Source organism: Sphaerodactylus townsendi, linkage group LG10 (genome assembly GCF_021028975.2).
Source record: "Sphaerodactylus townsendi isolate TG3544 linkage group LG10, MPM_Stown_v2.3, whole genome shotgun sequence".
NCBI lineage: Eukaryota > Metazoa > Chordata > Lepidosauria > Squamata > Sphaerodactylidae > Sphaerodactylus > Sphaerodactylus townsendi.
This window is the reverse complement of record NC_059434.1, coordinates 5,825,807-5,845,462: the sequence shown is the minus strand read 5'-3', so window position 1 is coordinate 5,845,462 and position 19,656 is coordinate 5,825,807. Positions and strand designations below refer to the sequence as shown.

Here is a 19,656-nt window from a genome sequence, read left to right as displayed (position 1 = left end):
CGATTTTCTTCCCCCACGTGACGTCAATGGCACGCGCCTGGGGCACGGCGCCCCCGCCCCATGGCAGCTTCGCCGCTGGCAACTCCTCATTGTGCCGCCGTATCTCAGAGATACACCAACATTGCAGCTAAGGAGCAGCAGTGGCATAGGAGGTTAAGAGCTCATGTATCTAATCTGGAGGAACCGGGTTTGATTCCCAGCTCTGCCGCCTGAGCTGTGGAGGCTTATCTGGGGAATTCAGATTAGCCTGGGCACTCCCACACATGCCAGCTGGGTGACCTTGGGCTAGTCACAGCTTCTCGGAGCTCTCTCAGCCCCACCTACCTCACAGGATGTTTGTTGTGAGGGGGGAAGGGCAAGGAGATTGTAAGCCCCTTTGAGTCTCCTGCAGGAGGGAAAGGAGGGATATAAATCCAAACTCCTCCTCCTCCTCCTCCTCCTCTTCTTCTTCTTCTTCTTCTTCTAATTGCCTCTATGAACATTTTCCCTCTCCTAAGATTGCATCGAAAAATGCAAAGTCAAACAAAAGCGATTTTGCTCATTTCCTTTATGATCTTTGGCCCTGCTTCTTTTTCAATGAGATGTTGCTGAGAAAATAAAGATGCCTCTGAGCATGTACAGAGCGTGCCTCATCACAGAGCAATTGCTATCTTTTCACATACACTTGCATTGTGGAGCACAGATTATGGTCAGGATGGAAGGGTGCCGCAGGTCTCAGAAACTGAGCACAGTGCCCACACCTGCGGACTGCACTCAGGAAATCATTCACTTAAAAAAAATTACTTATTGCTTATATGTGCTCCTGCGAAACCTCATGTAGGATATTTTTTAAAAAACCTAATACTTCTCTCTCGCTTACACTACGATGTGCCACAGATTTCTCCGAGCATCTATTTCCAAACAAACTCTCCAAGTTTGTAACAGATTAAAATATTTTAAGTCACTCTGATTGCAGGCCTGACTTTCAAGGAAAGGTATCCATTCCCTACGCAACAGTCACATTAAACTAAATGAAGCGTAGAACAGCAAAGGGTTTTAACCACACCTATGAGTAATGGGCGATGGAAAGACTGATCTTTCTCTCTTAAACGTTTACGTTACCGGGTCATTATAGCAGTGGGAAAGTGACTTCAGCTTCCTTGAGCTTCCCTACATGGCTTATGTATTCATTTGGACTGCTGAAAAGAAGAAACCTCCATGCTATGCAAAAGGGGAAGGTGCACAACCAAGGTGAAAAGAAGGAAACCAAAATAATTTCACAGCACACTAAATTACTTATAAGTAAATTGCTACTCCAGTCGGAGAAAAGTAATTATTGTAGCCTAGTTGGTACAAGTTTTCTTCTTTTCGCCTTGAAAAGAAGAAACAGCATCAGCTAGAACAGTGATGGCGAACCTATGCCAGAGGTGGCACTTTGAACCCTCTCTGTGGGCACGCACACACAGAGTTCATCATGGGGGGGGGGGCAGAAAATCACACACACCCCAACCACACACACATACACACATCTAGGCTGGTTTGGGCCACTGAGCACGATATGCGCGCACCGTGGTGAGTAGGGAGGACTCGGCTGGCGGGCCTGGTGCCTGTGCTCCGGGTGGCTTCTGCCCAAGGGGGGGGGGTGGGCAGAGGAGGCAGAGATGCTAGAGAGGCACAGAGCGGTGCACGCAGGACTTGCTGGAGGCTAGAGCAGGCTGGCCCCTGTTCAAGCGAGTCGGGAGGAGGAAGAGGGAGCCAACCTCTTTTCTAAACAAAAACCTCAGCATTCAGGTTAAATTGCCAGGTTGGCACTTTGCGAGAAATAAGTGGGGTTTGGGTTGCAATCTGGGCACTCGGTCTTAAAAGGTTCACCATCACTGAGCTAGAAGAACTACATCTGGGGCGTCTTCCATGCCAGGCCTGGCTCAGATCCACTGGGTAGAGAGAGGATAAAAGTGTGCAGAATGTAGGCCAAGGAAGTCATGGGGAGTGGCACCTGAAGCAGTAGAAGGAGGTACCCTTCCAGTCCTAAATGCTGGCATCAGGGTGTCCCAGATGACTTTAGGATTCCTACAAGACAGTTCTACAGATGCCAAGTTGGGGGGACAAAGTGTAAACTGTGCTGGGAAAGGAGGAAAGATCTCTCTCTTCTTGCTTCGCTCAGGGAAATGTGCTCCAAGTTGGGAACGCTTTTCAAATCCCATGAACTCAAGGCCTTTTATACACATTTCCCCCAATTCCCCTACTGGGCAGGATTCCGAGCAGAGTTTGGGTTCAAAGGACACATGGCATGTCAATAGCCTTGTTTGTCAGGGGTGGCACCTAGTTGATTGAGATGCATTCCTAACTCCATGCTATGGCCGCAGAACACATAGACGGTGATGGAGATGTATTCCGGTCAATGTACCTGCCTTTAGATATATGTGCTCTGCCTGTTAAATGTAACCACTGTGTTGATGGAACATTCTTTCCTTGATCTAGCTTTCGTGGTTTCACACACTTGGTAGATAACTAGGCTTATCGCTGATACTCTCCACTTCCACGGGAAACAGAAGGCTTCCATTGCTCTGTGGAGGGAGAAGGCCAGGTGGCAATATCTCTGTCTGTCGCTGACAGCAGGGGGTCTCCGTTGAATGGCCAAGAGAAGTCCAGTAGAGTTGAGTTCCATCTCTTTTATGCAGGCATTTGAAACAGTCCATTATCAAGTCTGGGACTGGAGCAGGTTCCCAGTGTGAGCCAGACATGTGGAGAACGTTTGGAGAACCCAGGAAGCACTGAGACTCGCCCCTTTCGGATGGAGTCACAGAACCCAGATCCGTTGTATACTTTGAGAGTCACAGCAGTTGTCATTCACGTAGAGCACTCATTTTAAGTAGCTGGCTCGCTTCACAAAACATGTTTGGGATTCTGAGTTGTGTCCCAGACTCTTGCAGTGGAATTTAAGCAGAGTTAAGACAATTGGCGTCAATTTTATTTTGCCCTGGCACCCACAGATGCTGATGAGAAATGGATCATTTCCCTCTCCATTCCTCGGCTTGTTCTGTTCTGTTCAAGGGGTTGAGCCTCATGGGAAGACTTTGAGACTGAAATGAGGCTGAAATGAACTCACTCCTACATAGGCTAAGTCCCCACACTACTGTTACCAACGGGGTAACGTGTTTAATAAGAGTTAGCTAATAAGCTTGAGCCGACAAGGAATAATTAAATAATTTTTATTCCGAACCCACAGAGGGTCTTAGAATCAGAGGAGTCGCGCTGATTATACAAATGTCACAGTTCTTATAGGATAAAAACAGCTGATGCACCATAAATGTTGCAAAGCCAAATCCTGTCAGTTCGTGACGTTTCAATATTCTCATCATTGTTAATCATGGCGACACATTGTTAAATAGCATTCTTAAGAATATGGTTTCTCACATGGCTTGACTCACACTTTGCTTTAATTCTGCTGACCAGTTCTCTTCTTAAACACATACTTTTTAGCTAGCTGCTAAGTGAAAGTATCTTTTCTTTGGAATGTGGGAAGAAACAATAGGGCTGTTTAGAAAGCAAAGTGCCTTTGCTATATTTTTAAGCAAGAATTTTTAATACTAAAAATGTTTTCAAAAAGACTTGCTTAAATTACATATAAGTATACTTTAGCTGAATGTTTAAATGCTTTATTTCTATTTTCTAATTTCTGGGTCTGTGCTTTATGCTCTAGTTGAAGATATTATTTTTATGAGCTTTGAGTTGCACAGAATCTTAAAAACTATCTTTTTCTGGAATGCAGGAACATTGAATGCTTTCTCTTAACAAAGACACTCTTTATGATTCTGTGCAATGACTTTAAGCTGTATTTTTACCAGAATCTTTTTCAGAAAGCTTGATTAAGGCCTACATGATTTTTCCTCAGAAAACCTTAAACGTGATCTCCTGCTTCGCAGCTTATGGTTGTCAGCACAGAGATGTAAAAGGCATTGACTGGCTTAATATAAAATAATTTCCCTGTTCTGTGCTTACACTGCCACCAAAAGGGCCCGCTTCCCAGACAGGAAAGAAAGACACAACACAAATAGGTATAGATAATCAACTTTATAGACTTCCATAGAGGCAGCCCTAAAACACCCACCTGATTTCACGGGGGTCTATCTACACATGACGCTGTTTCAGGGTCTGCTCTGGGGCCTGCCCTGGAGCTCACCCAGAGACAGGCTAATGTGTAGGGAAGTCCTGTGTTGAAAAGGAAGGCAGTGCAGAGAAGGCAAAAAACCTGTGTCCGCCAGGGCCAATTTTGGGCCACAGGGAAAAATTCCTTCTCGGCTCCAATTCAGGCAGCCAGCTCTAAGCCTGCACTGTCCAGCTAACATGGTGGGTGGGGCGCTTTGGCCTTCTAAAGCTGGGCCTGACCTTACCTTGTCAGGCCTCTCTAAGTCCCAGTTTTCCATGAGGTGTTTCACACCTGTTTGAGTGTCACCACGGGGAGAACAATGGATCAGGGAGAACAATGGACCTGCTTGTGAGGTAGGGGCGGCTGCGGTGGTTGCCTTGGTTACCGTGCGTCCCTTCCCCATGATGCTCTTCCAGTTGAACCTGCAAACAATGAGAGGGACTTACATGAGAACCGGAAAAGAAGAGATCTGTGTTCATCCAATCAGCAAGAGGGGATGGAAACCTCTCCTCAAGGGGGCTTTGTCTTTGGCAGTGGTCATTGGGAACAAGGAAAAATAATACCTCCAACACTCTTCAAAGGCGTGTGACCAGTATTCCAGGCCCTGCTTCCCTGCTGTCTCTGCCTCTTGGAGCTGGAAAGAGAAAGGTCTTCTGGGGAATGACTGCAAAAGTGAAGGGGGTCTGGGGAAGGTGGCCAGCATCCCCTTCAAAATCCACTCACCGAGTGCTTTCTGTATTCCGGTCATTGTACCTGGCCTGGATGGATGATATTGACCATGGGGGTTTGGGTCTAGAAGGGTCAAGAGAGAGAGACAGAGGGAGGGTCCAGACAGAGGGAGACAGAGAAAATGGGAGGGGCTCGCTTGGAGAGCGAATGCCAGTGCTGGCAGAACTGGCTTTGCTCTTCCGGTACTTCAGTGCCTGCTCAATAAATGCTACTGATCAATACTTCAGAGTCCGTTTGTTGACTTAAGGGTCAGAGACCTAACAATTATATGTTCTCAGCAGTTTCCCCTCCTCCCCTCTCAAGTGAAATAGCTCCCAGGGAAGGAAAAGGCCAGGGAAAAGGGACGGAGGGACGGAGAGTGGTTTCACTCTGACACATTCAAAAAGGCAGATAACATTCATTACTTGATAACTTTCTCAGGCCGAAAGCATGAGAATAAATTCCTACAAAAGAACGTGGTGGGACTCGAGTTAACTTTGGCAAGGGTCATGACATTTCTGCCTGTAACGAACCAGTAAAGTCCAGTCAAAAGCAACCGTGTTAAATTCTTTATTGAGCTGGCATTCTTAGTCGGAAACAGGCAATGCGAGAACTGAAACCCAGATCTCACCCAAAGATCCTCTTTAAGGAGGTCTTTGGCGCTGTTGGAGGCGGTGGTTGCAGACATTTGTAAAAGAGCAAAGGTTTTTGTTGCAAATAACTTTTTCTTCCTTACACAAACTGTGATATTATACCTGCCACAAGGGAGGACAAGCTCCTTATTTTAAGAGGGTCCTTTATCAGATGGTGCTAGCACCCAGGTATTATACAGACAAACAAAAGGGAGGACTTGCTCCTTATTTTAAGAGGGTCCTTTATCAGATGATGCTAGCACCCAGATATTGCACAGAAAAAGGGAGGACTGACTAGGCAGGCAAATACACAGGTGGCTGTAGGTCACGCACCTTATTTTAGGAGGGTGTACCGTTCTAGATGGACTCACACAGATAGGAAGTGAAAAACTGCCTCTTCAGGTGAGAGGGGTTCACTACCACAATGTTCTGTTGGTTGAGTTACTGCCAACAGCAACACCCCTTGATGCTAGCCACACAATCAAGGATCTGTGCGCTAAAATGTGGATGCTTGTGCAAAACACTTGGAAGTAAACTTTCTGATGGGAAGGATCCTTTCCTATCGTGGGTCTCTTTCAAGAGGCAGGCCTCTTTACTGCAGGCTTTTAAGTTGCAGGAAACATTTAAAAATATCCTAAAAGTAGTCTCCAAGCTTCCCTTGGGCTGGATAGAAATTGCTGATGTCACTTTAGTGCAGACAGCAGCGAATGAGCAAAGCAGGCTGGATGTCTTTTATGGACAGACAGCTATTAAACACAGAGATGAGTGAGGATGCCCCTTCCTGGAGCGACAGACTCATGAAACAAGGGCTGCCTGTATGTCTCTTATGGACAGACAGCTCAGAGAACACTTATAAGCAAATGGCTGGGGTCTTAGTTAAAGACAACAGCGAGAGAGCAGGAGCACAGAGGCAAATGTCCTGGCTTGAGCTAATCAAAAGCTCATCTATTGTTCTAAGTACCTGGGACAATGGAGTCAATTGCTCTTAGATTAAATCAGGAAGCACAGAATGGCTTTATGCAGAGTAACTCTTTAGAGCCTCCACTTAGGTTATTCAAATTTGGCAGAGGCATCATATTAGGAAGGGATTGATTGGTTTTAGGAAAAGTGTATCAATAGGTTGAGGAAATGCAAGAAAGCGACCATTTGTTGCAAAGCCATTTTCTGAAAAGGTGTAGTGAAATGTAGCATCAGATACCAAGGAGGTTTTCAGTGTCTATTGTGTCAAAGTAGTTCAGTGAGGTGTGGTAATCAAGATCATGTCCATAGTTAATGAGGCTTCCATATTCACTGGAGTAACTTATTCATTGATTTAATCTTGCTAAACAGACCTTTTGCCTGTGGCCTGCTTCTAAGTGGACACACTGCTACACACAAAAATATGAGAGGTGGCTTCTGCCAATGTAGTTTAACAGGAAAATATTCTGAAATAATATATATTGGGGTGTCAAGGGCAAGGCTAACACATTCTTAGTCAGAAATAGGCAATGCGAGAACTGAAACCCAGATCTCACCCTAACGCTTATACAGGGCAACAGACAGGCTCCTGCCAAAAGAGTATAAACAAGGCAGGATTTCACACAGAGTTCCACATCAGGCAAGCAAGCGAAAGATAACCAAAACAGTAAAATTCCCCTTCCCGGGCGTTAAGCCAAAAACCTCTGGCAAGAACTTATCCAAGGTCAGACTACACACACACATCCCAACCTTACACTGCCCTCCAAAAGGCACTTTACCTTGGATCAGGATAGAGTGGATAGGATTTATGAAAAGCCTGGGTTAATCGCGAGGCACGCACATGGGAAGAGTTGACCTGTTCTTGTTGTCCTGCAACAAAATGCTTCCAAGACACCAGATATTATTGGAGGAGGAGGAGGAGGAGGAGGAGGAGGAGGAGGAGGAGGGAGCTTGTAAGCCACCTTGAGTCTTGTTACAGGACAGAAAGGTGGGGTGTAAATCACAACAACAATAACAACCATAACAACTCCTCCTCTTCCTCTGTCTTCTTCTTCTCTTCCATCTTCTTCTTCTGGAAAGAGAGAGGTCTTCTGCAGAATTACTGGGAAAGTGAAGGGGGTCTGGGAAAGGTGGCCAGCATCCCCTTCAAGATCTACTCACCGAGTGGTTTCTGTATTCCGGTCATTGTACCTGGCCTGGATGGATGATACTTACCATGGTGGTTTGGATATGGGGGATTGGATCTGGAAGGGTCAAGAGAGAAAGAGGGTCAAGAGAGAGGGAGGGGCTGCAGAAGGAAGGAAGAAGGTAGGGGGGAAGTGGGGGAGGAAGGTCAGAAAGGACACTAAGGACGTCGCCTCTCCCAGAAGAGGTGTTGCCCCTCCTCGTGAGAGGTTGCTGCCTTTCTTTGGGAAGCTTGATGAAGACTTGAGGAGTCTGAGCTGGGGCCAGAAGTGTTGGCATTTTTATAGCAGTCATATAATGACCTAGGAGGACATGAGGCACTGTGAGGTCAGCTTGCCTCCATTGTGACTGGAGGAAGAGGCTGGGCAGCCCTCTGGCCTCACCGGTGTTGAAGCAGTTTAATGGTTGAAAACCAGTGGATTCAGGAAGGCTGGGAAATACCTCTGTTTACTCACCCTCCCAGCTTCTCCTGCACAAAGCTCAATGTCCTCCCAGAACTGTTATCAGCTTTAGGGTCTCTTCAGTGAGAAAGATGCTCCTAATTCAATTACCAAACTCCTATAACCTCAGAGGGACAGTTTCTTTAAGATGGCCCATATGGGTTTTTTTCTTACCACATCACTTTCCAAATAATAAAAGAAAACTGATGCCAAACACATTACTATCAAAAGGGTTGTTGGGTTTTTTTGTAGTTTTACACAAAACAAACACAAACATAGAGCAGACATTCATATTCATACCATTCATATGGACCTTTCAATCGAAATGGGTTACACCTCAGCAGTGGCGTAGGAGGTTAAGAGCTTGTGTATCTAATCTGGAGGAACCGGGTTTGATTCCCAGCTCTGCCGCCTGAGCTGTGGAGGCTTATCTGGGGAATTCAGATTAGCCTGTACACTCCCACACACGCCAGCTGGGTGACCTTGGGCTAGTCACAGCTTCTCGGAGCTCTCTCAGCCCCACCTACCTCACAGGGTGTTTGTTGTGAGGGGGGAAGGGCAAGGAGATTGAAAGTCCCTTTGAGTCTCCTGCAGGAGAGAAAGGGGGGATATAAATCCAAACTCTTCTTCTTCTTCTCACAGCTGAAGGGAAGAGCATTTTTGCCAGGAAACTGACAAACCTTATCAGCAGAGTTTTAAACTGGGTGAAGTGTGGAAGGGACACAATATTCAAGTGGGAAGGAGCTCACCTACTGCTAGAGAGAATGGACTGAAGATTATAGAGAGAACAGCAAATGGTTCAAAAACCCAGCAATGTCGGGTGGGGGAGTAAAACCTTAAATAAGCACCCACGGGGCATGAACCAAAGCCTTAGATATCTCTACACTAATGCACAAAGCATGGGAAATAAACAGGATGAACTGGAACTCTCAACACGGCATAATATTGGCCGCGAAGGAGCCGGAGGGACGTGGGAGCCTTGATTTAGGGGCAAGGAACTGGACATCATCAATTAACAAACGTTGGCAAAAGAGCCCCCCAGGCGATGGTGAGGCTGACAGTGGGCGTTTTCGCACACACTTTTTATTCCAGAATAAAAGCGAACCGCATTGATTCCTTGCCTTTTTAATGTAGTTTCGTCGCCGATGGCATTTGCACATGGCCCTGTAGTCACGCGATCTTCCGCTTTGCTTCGCAAGTCCCGTGTTTTTGCACCTCACAGGAATGCGGTGCAAACGACGAATCTGATTGGCTGGCGCGCAGTCCGGGGTCCGGGTGGGCTAAACGCCTGCGCCACCCGTGAGGGCGTTGCCTCGTTGTCACGTGAGGACGTGACGTGGGCGGATGAAGCCCCTGATTGGCCGCCGTTAGCTCGATACGTCTCGCGTTGATTGAGACGTGATCTCGTCGCCATTTCATATCGTAGCCTCGAGTTCTCGCGTTACCAAGGAGCCGAGGTATTGCTGCCTCACCAGTTGTGCCTCGCTTTGGCTACAGAACTGCTTTGTGTGCCTAAAATCAGATGGAAAGCCATCAGCTCGCAATGCCTCCTGACACAGAGGAGACAGAGCTGCTTCTTCTGGTTGTGACGCTGCTGTGCCACTGGGCGAGGGTCGTGTCTGCAGCGCAAGCCTTCATGCACGCCATGGCTGTGCATGATAGTTTGCCGCAGACTTCTGCACTATCGCCGGTCAGTGGGCGCAGGGTGCGCGGGTCTCGCCGCTGGGTTGCCTTGGCCGCCGCCCCAACGCCGCGCCGCTTCTGGGTGTACCCGCACCGTAGCAGGGACTGGTGGTATAACTGCGTGTGGTCATCATGGAACGATGAGGAATGGATGAAGAACTTCCGCATGAGCAGAAGAACGTTCCAGAGGATCGTGGACAGCCTAGCACCAGCATTGAGGCGCCAAGACACACGCATGCGGGCGGCGTTGCCCATGGAGATGCGAGTGGGGATGGCCATCTGGTATCTGGCCAGTCCCAACTCCTTCAGGGAGGTGCGGCAGCAGTTTGGAGTGGGCACCACCACCGCTTTCGAGGCTGTCCATGAATTCTGTGAAGCCGTGAAGAACATCCTGTTCAAGAGGGTTGTCCGGTTTGCGGATCCAGTGGAGAAGGTAGGCTGACAGTGGGTTTGATAGTGCTACCAGTCGTTCACACTCTCACTTTTTGGGTGCGTGTCTCTTGGGTCTGGTGGGCCTGAGGTACAGGTTTGAATTTTCTGGAGTTTGATTAGACAAAGGCCGGGCAGTGGGGGACACCTGTTCCTCTTTCTTTATTTTGTTCGGAAATGGACGGGGGGTACGAAGGGCAGGCGACTCCCGTGGTGGGTAGGCTTCAACAACGTCATCGGGATGCGTCTTTGCGAGGTTCCGAGCCCAGAGCGGACCGTCCAGGAATTGTGGGTATGCATATCTAATTTTGGAAGAAAAAGGGAGCTGTGGGGTGCGCTCAGGTCAGAGAGGGCAAAAAAGTTGAACATTCTGGGGTCTGTCTTTGGGAGGAAGGGCTGGGGAGGGTTCCACCCTGGGGCAGATATACTCACCGTGATCGCAGGGGTTGATGCAGATATGGCGTTAAGAATTTGTTGTCGCATTTGAGTATCTGGGGAATGTCGCCCTCGAAACCACTCCTTATATGTTTCGGCTAAGCGCCTGGCATTGCACACTGTATTGATACAGCTGCCAGGCACTGGGCAACCACAACCCAGGCAGGTTTGTGTGTGAATTTGGTGCGGCAGCATCTTTTTAAACTGGGGCCTGTCCTGGCAGTGCTGCGGTACCAGGACGGGCCCAGATTTTAATCCAGGGAGGGCCATTCAGCCAATTGGCCCTCCCGCCTTTTCTGTTTTAAAAATAGAGAAGAGAGGAAATGAAGAAACTTCAGAGCAGGATCTCTGATGAGGAGAGTAGCGCCCATAGCAAGGGGCATGCTCGCTGAGTCGTCCCATAGCACACTCATGTGCCTCACGCTGCCGCTGTTCAGAGACACAGAGCAATGGCGCCATGAAACTAACTGTCTGTTTTTTCCAAACAACCTCCAGGTTATGCGCGGATTTGCCAACATAGGCTTCCCACAGTGCGCGTCGGAGCAATTGATGGGTGCCACATACAGATTCTAAACCCATCGGACGCCCCTGCAGACTACATCAACAGGAAGAGGGTGGCCTCCATTGTTCTTATGGCTGTTTGTGATGACAAAGGACGCTTCTTTGAGGTGGACATTGGTCACCCCGGCAGAAGCCACGACGCACACATTTTCAGAGGTTGCCATTTCACACAGGCCATGGACAGGGGTGCCTTCTTCCCAGTTAACCCTGTAATGTCCATTCACGGCGTGGCTGTCCCACCGCTGATTTTGGCAGATGGCGCATTCCCCATGCGAAGGTGGCTTGTAAAGCCATTCCTTCATCCACGCGATGCGATAGAGCGCCTCTACAACAGAAGAATGAGCAGGGCCAGATGTGTTGTGGAGCGTGCCTTTGGGCGATTAAAGGGGAGGTGGAAGTGCCTGTGGCACAAGTTGCCCATAAGGGTGGAGAGGGTTAATTCCCTGGTTGCCACTTGTGTTGTTCTCCACAACCCCATGCGGCTGAAGATCAGGACTCTCCCGAGAGCGAATGGCGGACTGGCCCCCTGCTAACTCAGATGGAGGAGCAGCAGCCCATCATAATTGACCAGGGTGGGGGGTCCTACTCTGAGGATCAGCATCTGGCAAGGAGGAAGGCGGTGAGGAATGCCCTGGCCACCTACCTCTACTGCAACCGCCCTGTGCAGCAGTAGTCTCCTCGGTGCATGGGCATCCGTTCATGTCTCTCGTAATTCACTGGTGTGTGCGCTTGATGTGCAAATGTGTATTTGTTTTGCCATAATAAAGTTTTTTTACTGATAAACCAAACATACATGCCCGCGGTCTCTCAATTCTACCACATATCTCCTCTCCGCCACACTGGGAGAGAGCATCCAGGTGAACCACCTTTCAATTGCTAAAGGAATTGTCTCATGGAGTTGATTAGTGGGGCACGGTGCAACCTTTGGGAGGCGTGAAAAACAGATGCGGTGGTTTGTGCGGGCGGGGCAATATCTCCTGGAATTCAATGCTCCCTGCCAAAGCTCCGCGATGGGATCATGACAGCCCTGACCTATAAATGCAGGCGGGAAATTGTATTATCAATGGTTATGTCTGGGAACATTGAGGCCTTAAGTAAAGGCTGTGCACTGGAAGTTCATAGGACACTGCCTGCATTCCCGCTATGCGTAACGACGGATGCTTGTTTGCTGGGAGCACTCTAACAGCAGTTTTCACAGCTTGTGTGCTGGAGGCATGACGGACAGGAAGTTCTGGGGTTATCCATGCAACGTCACCTCGTTTTCCCGTTAGCTCACTAGGCTGCCCTTCAAAGGCGCCTGTGCGGGCTTGTTGGCCCATCCCCCTCTCGCACTTCTATCGCCCTCACTTAATGGTTGATATGTCGTCCTCTCGAGGTGTGAACTGGTCTGAAGAGGAGGTGGAGGCGATGATACTGGCCGTAATCAGCAGGGGGGTGGCGCCAAACCTGGTGGGGAGCGGTAAGGCTCCCAACAGGAAAATCTACTCTGGCCTCAGCAAGGCCATGGCAAGGAGAGGACACAACAGGAGCCCAACTCAGATCCAGAACAAATGGAAAGCGCTCAAAAAAGAGTTCTTAAAGCTGAGAGCGGCCTGCAGTGGAGAACCAAGCGTCGCTGGGAGGCCAAAGCACTACGCCCTCATGCGCGAGGCTTGGCTGAAGGCTGGTGGTCCCGAGCAGACATCGGAAATGAAGGGGGGTGAGTTTGGTGATTTTCCACAGCATGCTCTGGCAGAGACAAACCAGTTTCTGGTTTCAAATGCACCTGCTAGCTCTAATCTGAGCACCACTGTGAGCCAACCAATCTTGCACCAGCACTCATCAGGAAACTTCGTTTCAGTATGGGACATATGCAGCTTTAAGATAAATGCAATTTCATAAATGCATGTGCAGTGAGATTTTGAGTTTAGCTTGTAGGAGTGTGACTTCTACTTTAGTGTTACAGAGCACTCTGCGGCAATGGGCCTGCTTGAGCACAACGCTTAGAGGAGTGATTTGGTGAACAAGCAAATTGCAGGTAGCAATGAACACTCAGCAGCGGTGGCTTTGGAGGGTAACAGCCAGAGCCAGACCACTCCCAGGCCGTGGTGCACCCCTCCCCCAACGTGTGCAGCTGGTGATGTGAAGCCTTACCTTTTCAATTCAGGTTCTCATGAACAAGCCCAAATGGAATTGCTGTGTTTACCTTGGCCACCCCCAGCATTTAATGGCTGTGTCTGATCCAGCCACGCCAAGTGAAGTCTTCTGAGGGTGGGCAAGTGAGAGGGGAATGTGATGCCCTTTGAGCATGCTGCAGTAGAGGAAGGGGGCCGGAGGGCACACTCTTTCTGCTCTTCCCTTACCACTTCCCTACTCATGCAAATTAAAGCAGGCATGTGAGCGCCGTTTATCTCCTCCCGCACATGCATACTCTCTGTCTGGCCTTATAGTCCAGCTGCAAAGCACATTGAAATCATGGTGGGAGCGCATTGTGACGTGAGTGTTTCAGGCGCCTCTTCCTCTCCTGTAGCTTGCATTGCGTCAAAGGTTTTCCATCAACGTGCAGAAAGGTTACACTCTTTAACCAACAGCGGACACATTGAAGAGCGCGCCATATTCCCTGCCCCACCATGCAGGGTTGAGGTTGCCATGAAATTGAGAAAGTTGATGTGTGGAGTCTAAGCCAAACTTTAAAAACTGAAAAAGAACTTTACAAACTTAAGAAAGTTAAGAAATAGGGGAACTTGCATGCAGTTTGCAACGCCTACCCTTGTCTGATGGGAGGCCTACATGCTGGCCTGTAGTTCAATGAGGGTGGGAGAGGGAGAGTTTGCGGAAATTCACTGTCCAACAGCTGCCACTCCCGCACACATGCGGCATGCAATGCATTTCCCAACAACCGTGGCAGGTGTTTGACAGTGCATTTCCGCTGCACACACTGACAGGAGGAGCACTGTTGAATGTGGGAGAGGGCGCAATTTTAAAAATTAGATTTATGTTGCTATCTGGAGCTTAAAGTCATGCATCCCCCTATTTCCTTCAGGAGCAGCTTTGCCCCCCACCAAAACCAAGGAGGAGAGGAGCGAGGGGGCCACCCAGGTGCAGTGCAGTGAGGATGTGTGTAAGCCTACTTGTCACAGGGGGCCGTGTTCTTTGGGAACGGTGTTGCCGCTGGGATACCAACGTTGCCCTTGTTACTGAGAGTTGTGTCCAGCATCTTCAAATGCTAACTGGCTCTGCAATCTCTCCATGTTTCCAAGGAATGTGTGGGGACACAGAGGGGGCTCTGACCACGGCAGGGCGCTCTGCATCAGAAACCACAACACGTGCAGTTGGCACTCAGACAGAGCCATCGCTGGATGCCAACTGTGAGTATAGTTAACCAGGGGGAGGGGGGGGAAGCGGCTTGCGGCAGCAGATTTTTCTTCATGGAGCGGGATGGCTTGCGGTACTGGCAAGCTCTGAAGGGGTGGTGTGAGATGTGGACACAAGCTGCAGGAACCAGACCCCGCGCCTTGCCTCATCTAAATTTTTCACTGTGTTATATCTTCCACACTCTTCAGGCAAGGATCTGGAGCGCAGGCTGGCTGTGGTTGAGAAGTGGATGAACAGGAGGAAGGGGGCCGCCAGGAGGCTCCTGGAAAAGCGGAGGGCTGCAGAGAAGGCAGGCAAACCACATGGCGCGGCATCCAGTGAAACAAGCTCCAAACTCCCCTAACCCATCTCCCGCGCCCCTCAGTTGTCTTAACTGTTAATGCATTGCTTAACTCACACAATAAAGGCAATTGCAATTTTCACAAATGCTTGGGCACATGGTTTATTATCGCTTGCTGGTTACATCTCTGCAAAGCAGAGGATTTTCTGCTTTCCATGACCATCCTCTCCTGGCAACCGACCAGAGAGGACAGGCATGTGTAACGTTTTATAAAATATAAAACAAATTGAACTCTGATGCTTAAACGCACACCACTAACCTATGTAAAAGCAGGGGTGGGTTTTTGCCGTGGTGGTGGCAGACAGAGAAAACAACGGGGTGGGGTGGGTCGCTTGCTGGTTACATCTCTGCAAAGCAGAGGATTGTCTGCTTTCCATTACCATCCTCTCCTGGCAACCGACCAGAGAGGACTTGCATGTGTAACGTTTTATAAAATATAAAACAAATTGAACTCTGATGCTTAAAGGCCCACCACTAACCTATGTAAAGCAGGGTGGGTTTTGCCGCGGGTGGTGGCAGACAGAGAAAACAACGGGGGTCGCTTGTTGGTTACATCTCTGCAAAGCAGAGGATTGTCTACTTTCCATGACCATCCTCTCCTGGCAACCTTGCACCAGAGAGGGACAGGCATGTAACGTTTTATAAAATATAAAACAAATTGAACTCTGATGCTTAAACGCACACCACTAACCTATGTAAAAGCAGGGGTGGGTTTTTGCCGTGGTGGTGGCAGACAGAGAAAACAACGGGGTGGGGTGGGTCGCTTGCTGGTTACATCTCTGCAAAGCAGAGGATTGTCTGCTTTCCATGACCATCCTCTCCTGGCAACCGACCAGAGAGGACAGGCATGTGTAACGTTTCATAAAATATAAAACAAATAAAACTCTGATGCCTAAACGCACATCGCTTGCTAACCTATGTAATAGAAGGGGGGGTTGCCCATGGTGGTGGCAGACAAAGAAATAACAGGGGGGGGGTCCTCACAGGTCCATTCTGGCTTTGGGCTTCCTCACGCGTTTGTGCATTGGCTGTGATTCTTGGCAAGCCACCTGAGTGCAGCACAGCTCAGAGGTCTCCCCAACCATCATGAGCTCCTCAACCTGTGATGGGAGGGGCGCCGTGGCGCCCACACAGGACTCCAAGTCGGTGTCCTCGGCCAGAGTGGGATAAGTCACCTCTGCCGCATCTCCACTGAGATTTGCAGCTGGGCCAGCAATTGCACAAGTGGGCAGGCACTGCTGAAACGCTGGGGCAGGCAAGGTGTGTGATGCGACCTCAGGAGCAGAGGCGCCCAATGAACCCCCAGCACCCCTGCCACCCGAGGAGCCCATGCGCTGCAGCAAAGCCATCACAAGGGTCTGCATAATGTCATTCCCCCTGTCGATGGCCAGCCTCAGCGATGACAGCTCGCTGTTTTGCTCTGCGCAGCTCTGCATGAATGACGCCACCTCCCTTTCCCGCCTATCCTCGAAGCGCCTCCTCTCCATTGCCTCGACCTCTCCCTGCTCCACCATGGCCTTCGCAAAGTCAGCGAGCACTCCAACACGCCGCACACGCCGCCTGTCAGCAGTCATTCTCCGCTCTGGTGAAGTCAGTTCCATCATGGGCATGGGTGTGGAGCCTGTAAGAGGACATTGTTGTGAGAAGAAGCAAAATTAATAGCCAGGTTATGGAAGGAACTTTTATGAATCCACTGTCATCTACCCTAGGCTCGCATGGAGGGAGACACACTTTCTTGTTGAGCACATGAGCAGATCTGCATAGGCATCCCAGGGTTTGCAGAGAAGCTGAATCAGAACCCCTAGCATTCACATTGAGACTCAAGCAGTGAGAGCTGAACGGGCACGAGTAATGAGCAGCTCACTTTGCGGCATGGTGTCTTCTCTGTTCTTGCAATGGAGTGGTTGTCCGATGCTCTCAGGAGTGCCTACCACAAAAAATCGCAGGGGTGGGTTGGGGTTTGTGTTTCAACGCACCTTCATTTGCACCGGAACACCCAGCAATAGGATGGTCAAGGACATCATTCATGTCACCAGAGGTGTCTGCAAAGAGAGCTGCCATGAAGGAGAAAGAACATGAGGTCGCGCTCATCACTGTTCTTCCTTTTGGACAATCACTAACGACATTGTGCTGTGAGTGCTGAGTGCTGCAGGGTATTTGGCCGCACAATCGTTAAGCAGCACACCACCCTGGCAGGGCGCAGACACGCAGCACTAACATGCAATGGCTAAGAGGCATCCTATTGTGGTGGCTTCACATGATTTCTTCCAAAAAAGCGTGACACACTGCCCGTGTTCGCGGTAAACCATGGGTCTTCGAGCCACGGCCATCCAGGTGCCCATGTACACCACGCAGACAGAAAACCACCATCAAGCTTTGCAAGGTGGCCGCTACCCCTTGAGCCGTACTGTGTGAACATCATGTCTGGCCAGAGTTCCAAGACCGCTGCTTCAAACAATGCTCCCACACCAGCATTTCCCGGGAAAAATGATCTGGTTTGCACACAGGTCAGCAAATCAGAACCCCCCACCACTCCACACACCAAAACTGGCATGTCTGAGAAGGATGCAAATGTTGCAAAAGCAAACACATCTCAGTGCTGGCAGAGCAAGGCCAAAGCCACGTGGAACATGATGATGTGGAACTCCTCTGTCCATCTCCTCTGCTCACAACAAGCGCACACAGTGATGCATAGGCAAAGTTCCACTTCAGCTCTTTGTGACTGGTCCACCTGCCCACACCCCCTGGCACACATTGAAGGGTAAGGCTGCGTGGCGCGGAGTGTGTTGAGTAGGCACCTGCCCGCCAAGCCTGTGAGGGACATTGCTCCCCTGCATCGCTCCCCTGGCAGGAAACCATTGAAAGTGCACTGTTGTTTGGGGAAAATTCCATCATGAACAGCTCTGTCCCTTAACCCGGCCCCCACTTTTGGCGACTGTGATGGAGGGATGTCGTGGGAACACCACAGCATGGCCTTACACCAGCAGGTTAAACAGCCAATGAACTCACCACTCATCTGCGACATAGGGATCTGCCGTGGCATCGTCCGCTTGAGAATTGCTGATTTCAGAGGTAGACACTGTTGGCGAACAGCGTAAAAGTTCAGTAGCTGCATGCAGAAACGCTGTCCAAAGAGGAGAGAGGGCACAATTGAGGATTCACCCTGTAGTCCACCGCACTGTGCAACCACAGCGACAGCGGGAATGTAAGCAATGCTTCCCCGCACATCCGCACCTTACAGAGAAATAGGACATGAGCGGGGACCACATTTAAACCAACCCAGAAGTGAAGCTTACACAGTCTGGAGTGCCCCATCACAAGAGAGGCACAACAGAGCAAAGCTGCTGCACCCGGGGGTGATCAGGCAGAGGTACAGGAAAACTCACCCTGGGATGTAGGGGATGGGGTGGAAACCTGCAGGGGTCTCGTGTCTATGGTCTCCAAGTCTCTGCTCCCAACGCTGGTGGAATCCCTCGCGGCCGTGTCTGCAGAAGCGGTAACGACGCACTCTGTCGCCCGGAGCTGATGCGGGGGGTTGATCGTCCTGTCCCCCCCCCAACATCTGCTCGAGCTCCTCATAGAAGGGCATCGTCCGAGGCCCATTCCCTGAAGTGCTGTTGTGCTGGTGTATCCGCTTAAAGTCCCTTTTCAAAGTCTTTGCCTTCGTCCTGCACTCAACGGACGTCCTGTTGTGCCCTTTCGCTGCGATTTGAACTGCCACCCTCTCAAACACGCCCAAGTTGCGGTAGGTGGACTTCAGCGAAGCGCTGAACTTCCGCTTCCCCCGACACGGCAATGAGGGTCCTTCGTCTTCCTCCGGCCGCCATGATACGCTCTACCCGGACCCTTACCGAAATGGCGGCCGCATTGCTTGTGCGCTTCGGAGTTTCCTCCCATCCCGTTAACGAGAATCTTCAAACGCTGGGTAACCGTCATGCCGTAACGGGCAGGAGACGAGCTGACGAAGTCACCGTGGTTGGGCCAATATCACCGTGCAACGGGGCCACGTGGCCTCGGTGGGTTGAGCTGCAAGGCGTACACGACCGAACGGTATCAGGGGGGGAAGTCAAGTGAGATGCAAAAGGAACAAAGGAATGTGCGCGCGCAGCCAGAACGCCCCGTCGCACTCCCATTGGATGGATCAAATCTCGTCACATGCTGGGCGTAAACCCTCGCTGCGGCCTGATCCACTTTCGCTCCACTTTTGTTTTCGCAACTAGGCACCAAATTGTGGGGGGAAACTGCGTTTTCCCAAAAAGTTGCACAAGTATCGAGCGACAGGAAAAATGTGGAACAACGGCTGGAATGTGGCACAAAAAGGGGGTCGGGACACATTTCGGCTTAAGTGTGTGCAAACAGATGTGTGATACTGTGACGACCTCACATGCCAGATCTGCAACAAACAGTGTGTGCGAAAACGCCCTGTGAGAGACCTTTGATCTCCTTTGAACTTTTGTTTGGACCAGTTTAATGTTTTTCGCCTCACCAAACGATTGGCATTGAATATAAATCTGTAGACTGAATACATTGCATTGCTGTTATAGTATTTCATAGGAATTTGGGTAGGCTTATGTTGGGGTTAGTGAGATAATTTTTGTGGGGGTGGGAATAGGGAGAGGGAAGAAGAAGAAGAAGAAGAAGAAGAAGAAGAAGAAGAAGAAGAAGAAGAAGAAGAAGAAGAAGAAGAAGAAGAAGAAGAAGAAGAAGAAGAAGAAGAGGAGGAGGAGGAGGAGGAGGAGGAGGAGGAGGAGGAGGAGGAGGAGGAGGAGTTTGGATTTATGTCCCCCCTTCCCCTACTGTAAG

At 49.8% G+C, this 19,656-nt stretch overlaps 2 protein-coding genes across 3 annotated transcripts; both read right to left on the bottom strand.

The window, feature by feature from the left end:
- Positions 1-4,038: 4,038 nt before the first annotated feature.
- On the bottom strand, positions 4,039-7,364 carry LOC125440302. 2 transcript variants are annotated; one of them, XR_007245664.1, is made up of 3 exons: positions 7,206-7,364; positions 4,693-4,921; positions 4,039-4,551 (listed from the first exon to the last, which is right to left on the bottom strand). XR_007245664.1 is itself a non-coding variant. In XM_048510054.1 (2 exons), the coding sequence occupies exons 1-2, from the start codon at positions 4,875-4,877 to the stop codon at positions 4,128-4,130; spliced, it is 609 nt and encodes a 202-aa protein (XP_048366011.1). In that variant the 5' UTR covers positions 4,878-5,184; the 3' UTR covers positions 4,039-4,127. The 2 variants fall into 2 exon arrangements, 1 of the variants encoding a protein (XP_048366011.1); XM_048510054.1 differs by lacking the exon at positions 7,206-7,364 and having other exon boundaries at positions 4,693-5,184.
- Positions 7,365-15,749: 8,385 nt separating this feature from the next.
- On the bottom strand, positions 15,750-16,869 carry LOC125439730. Its single transcript, XM_048508863.1, has 2 exons — positions 16,830-16,869; positions 15,750-16,474 (listed from the first exon to the last, which is right to left on the bottom strand). The coding sequence occupies exon 2, from the start codon at positions 16,461-16,463 to the stop codon at positions 15,834-15,836; it is 630 nt and encodes a 209-aa protein (XP_048364820.1). The 5' UTR covers positions 16,464-16,474; positions 16,830-16,869; the 3' UTR covers positions 15,750-15,833.
- Between the last annotated feature and the right edge of the window lie 2,787 nt (positions 16,870-19,656).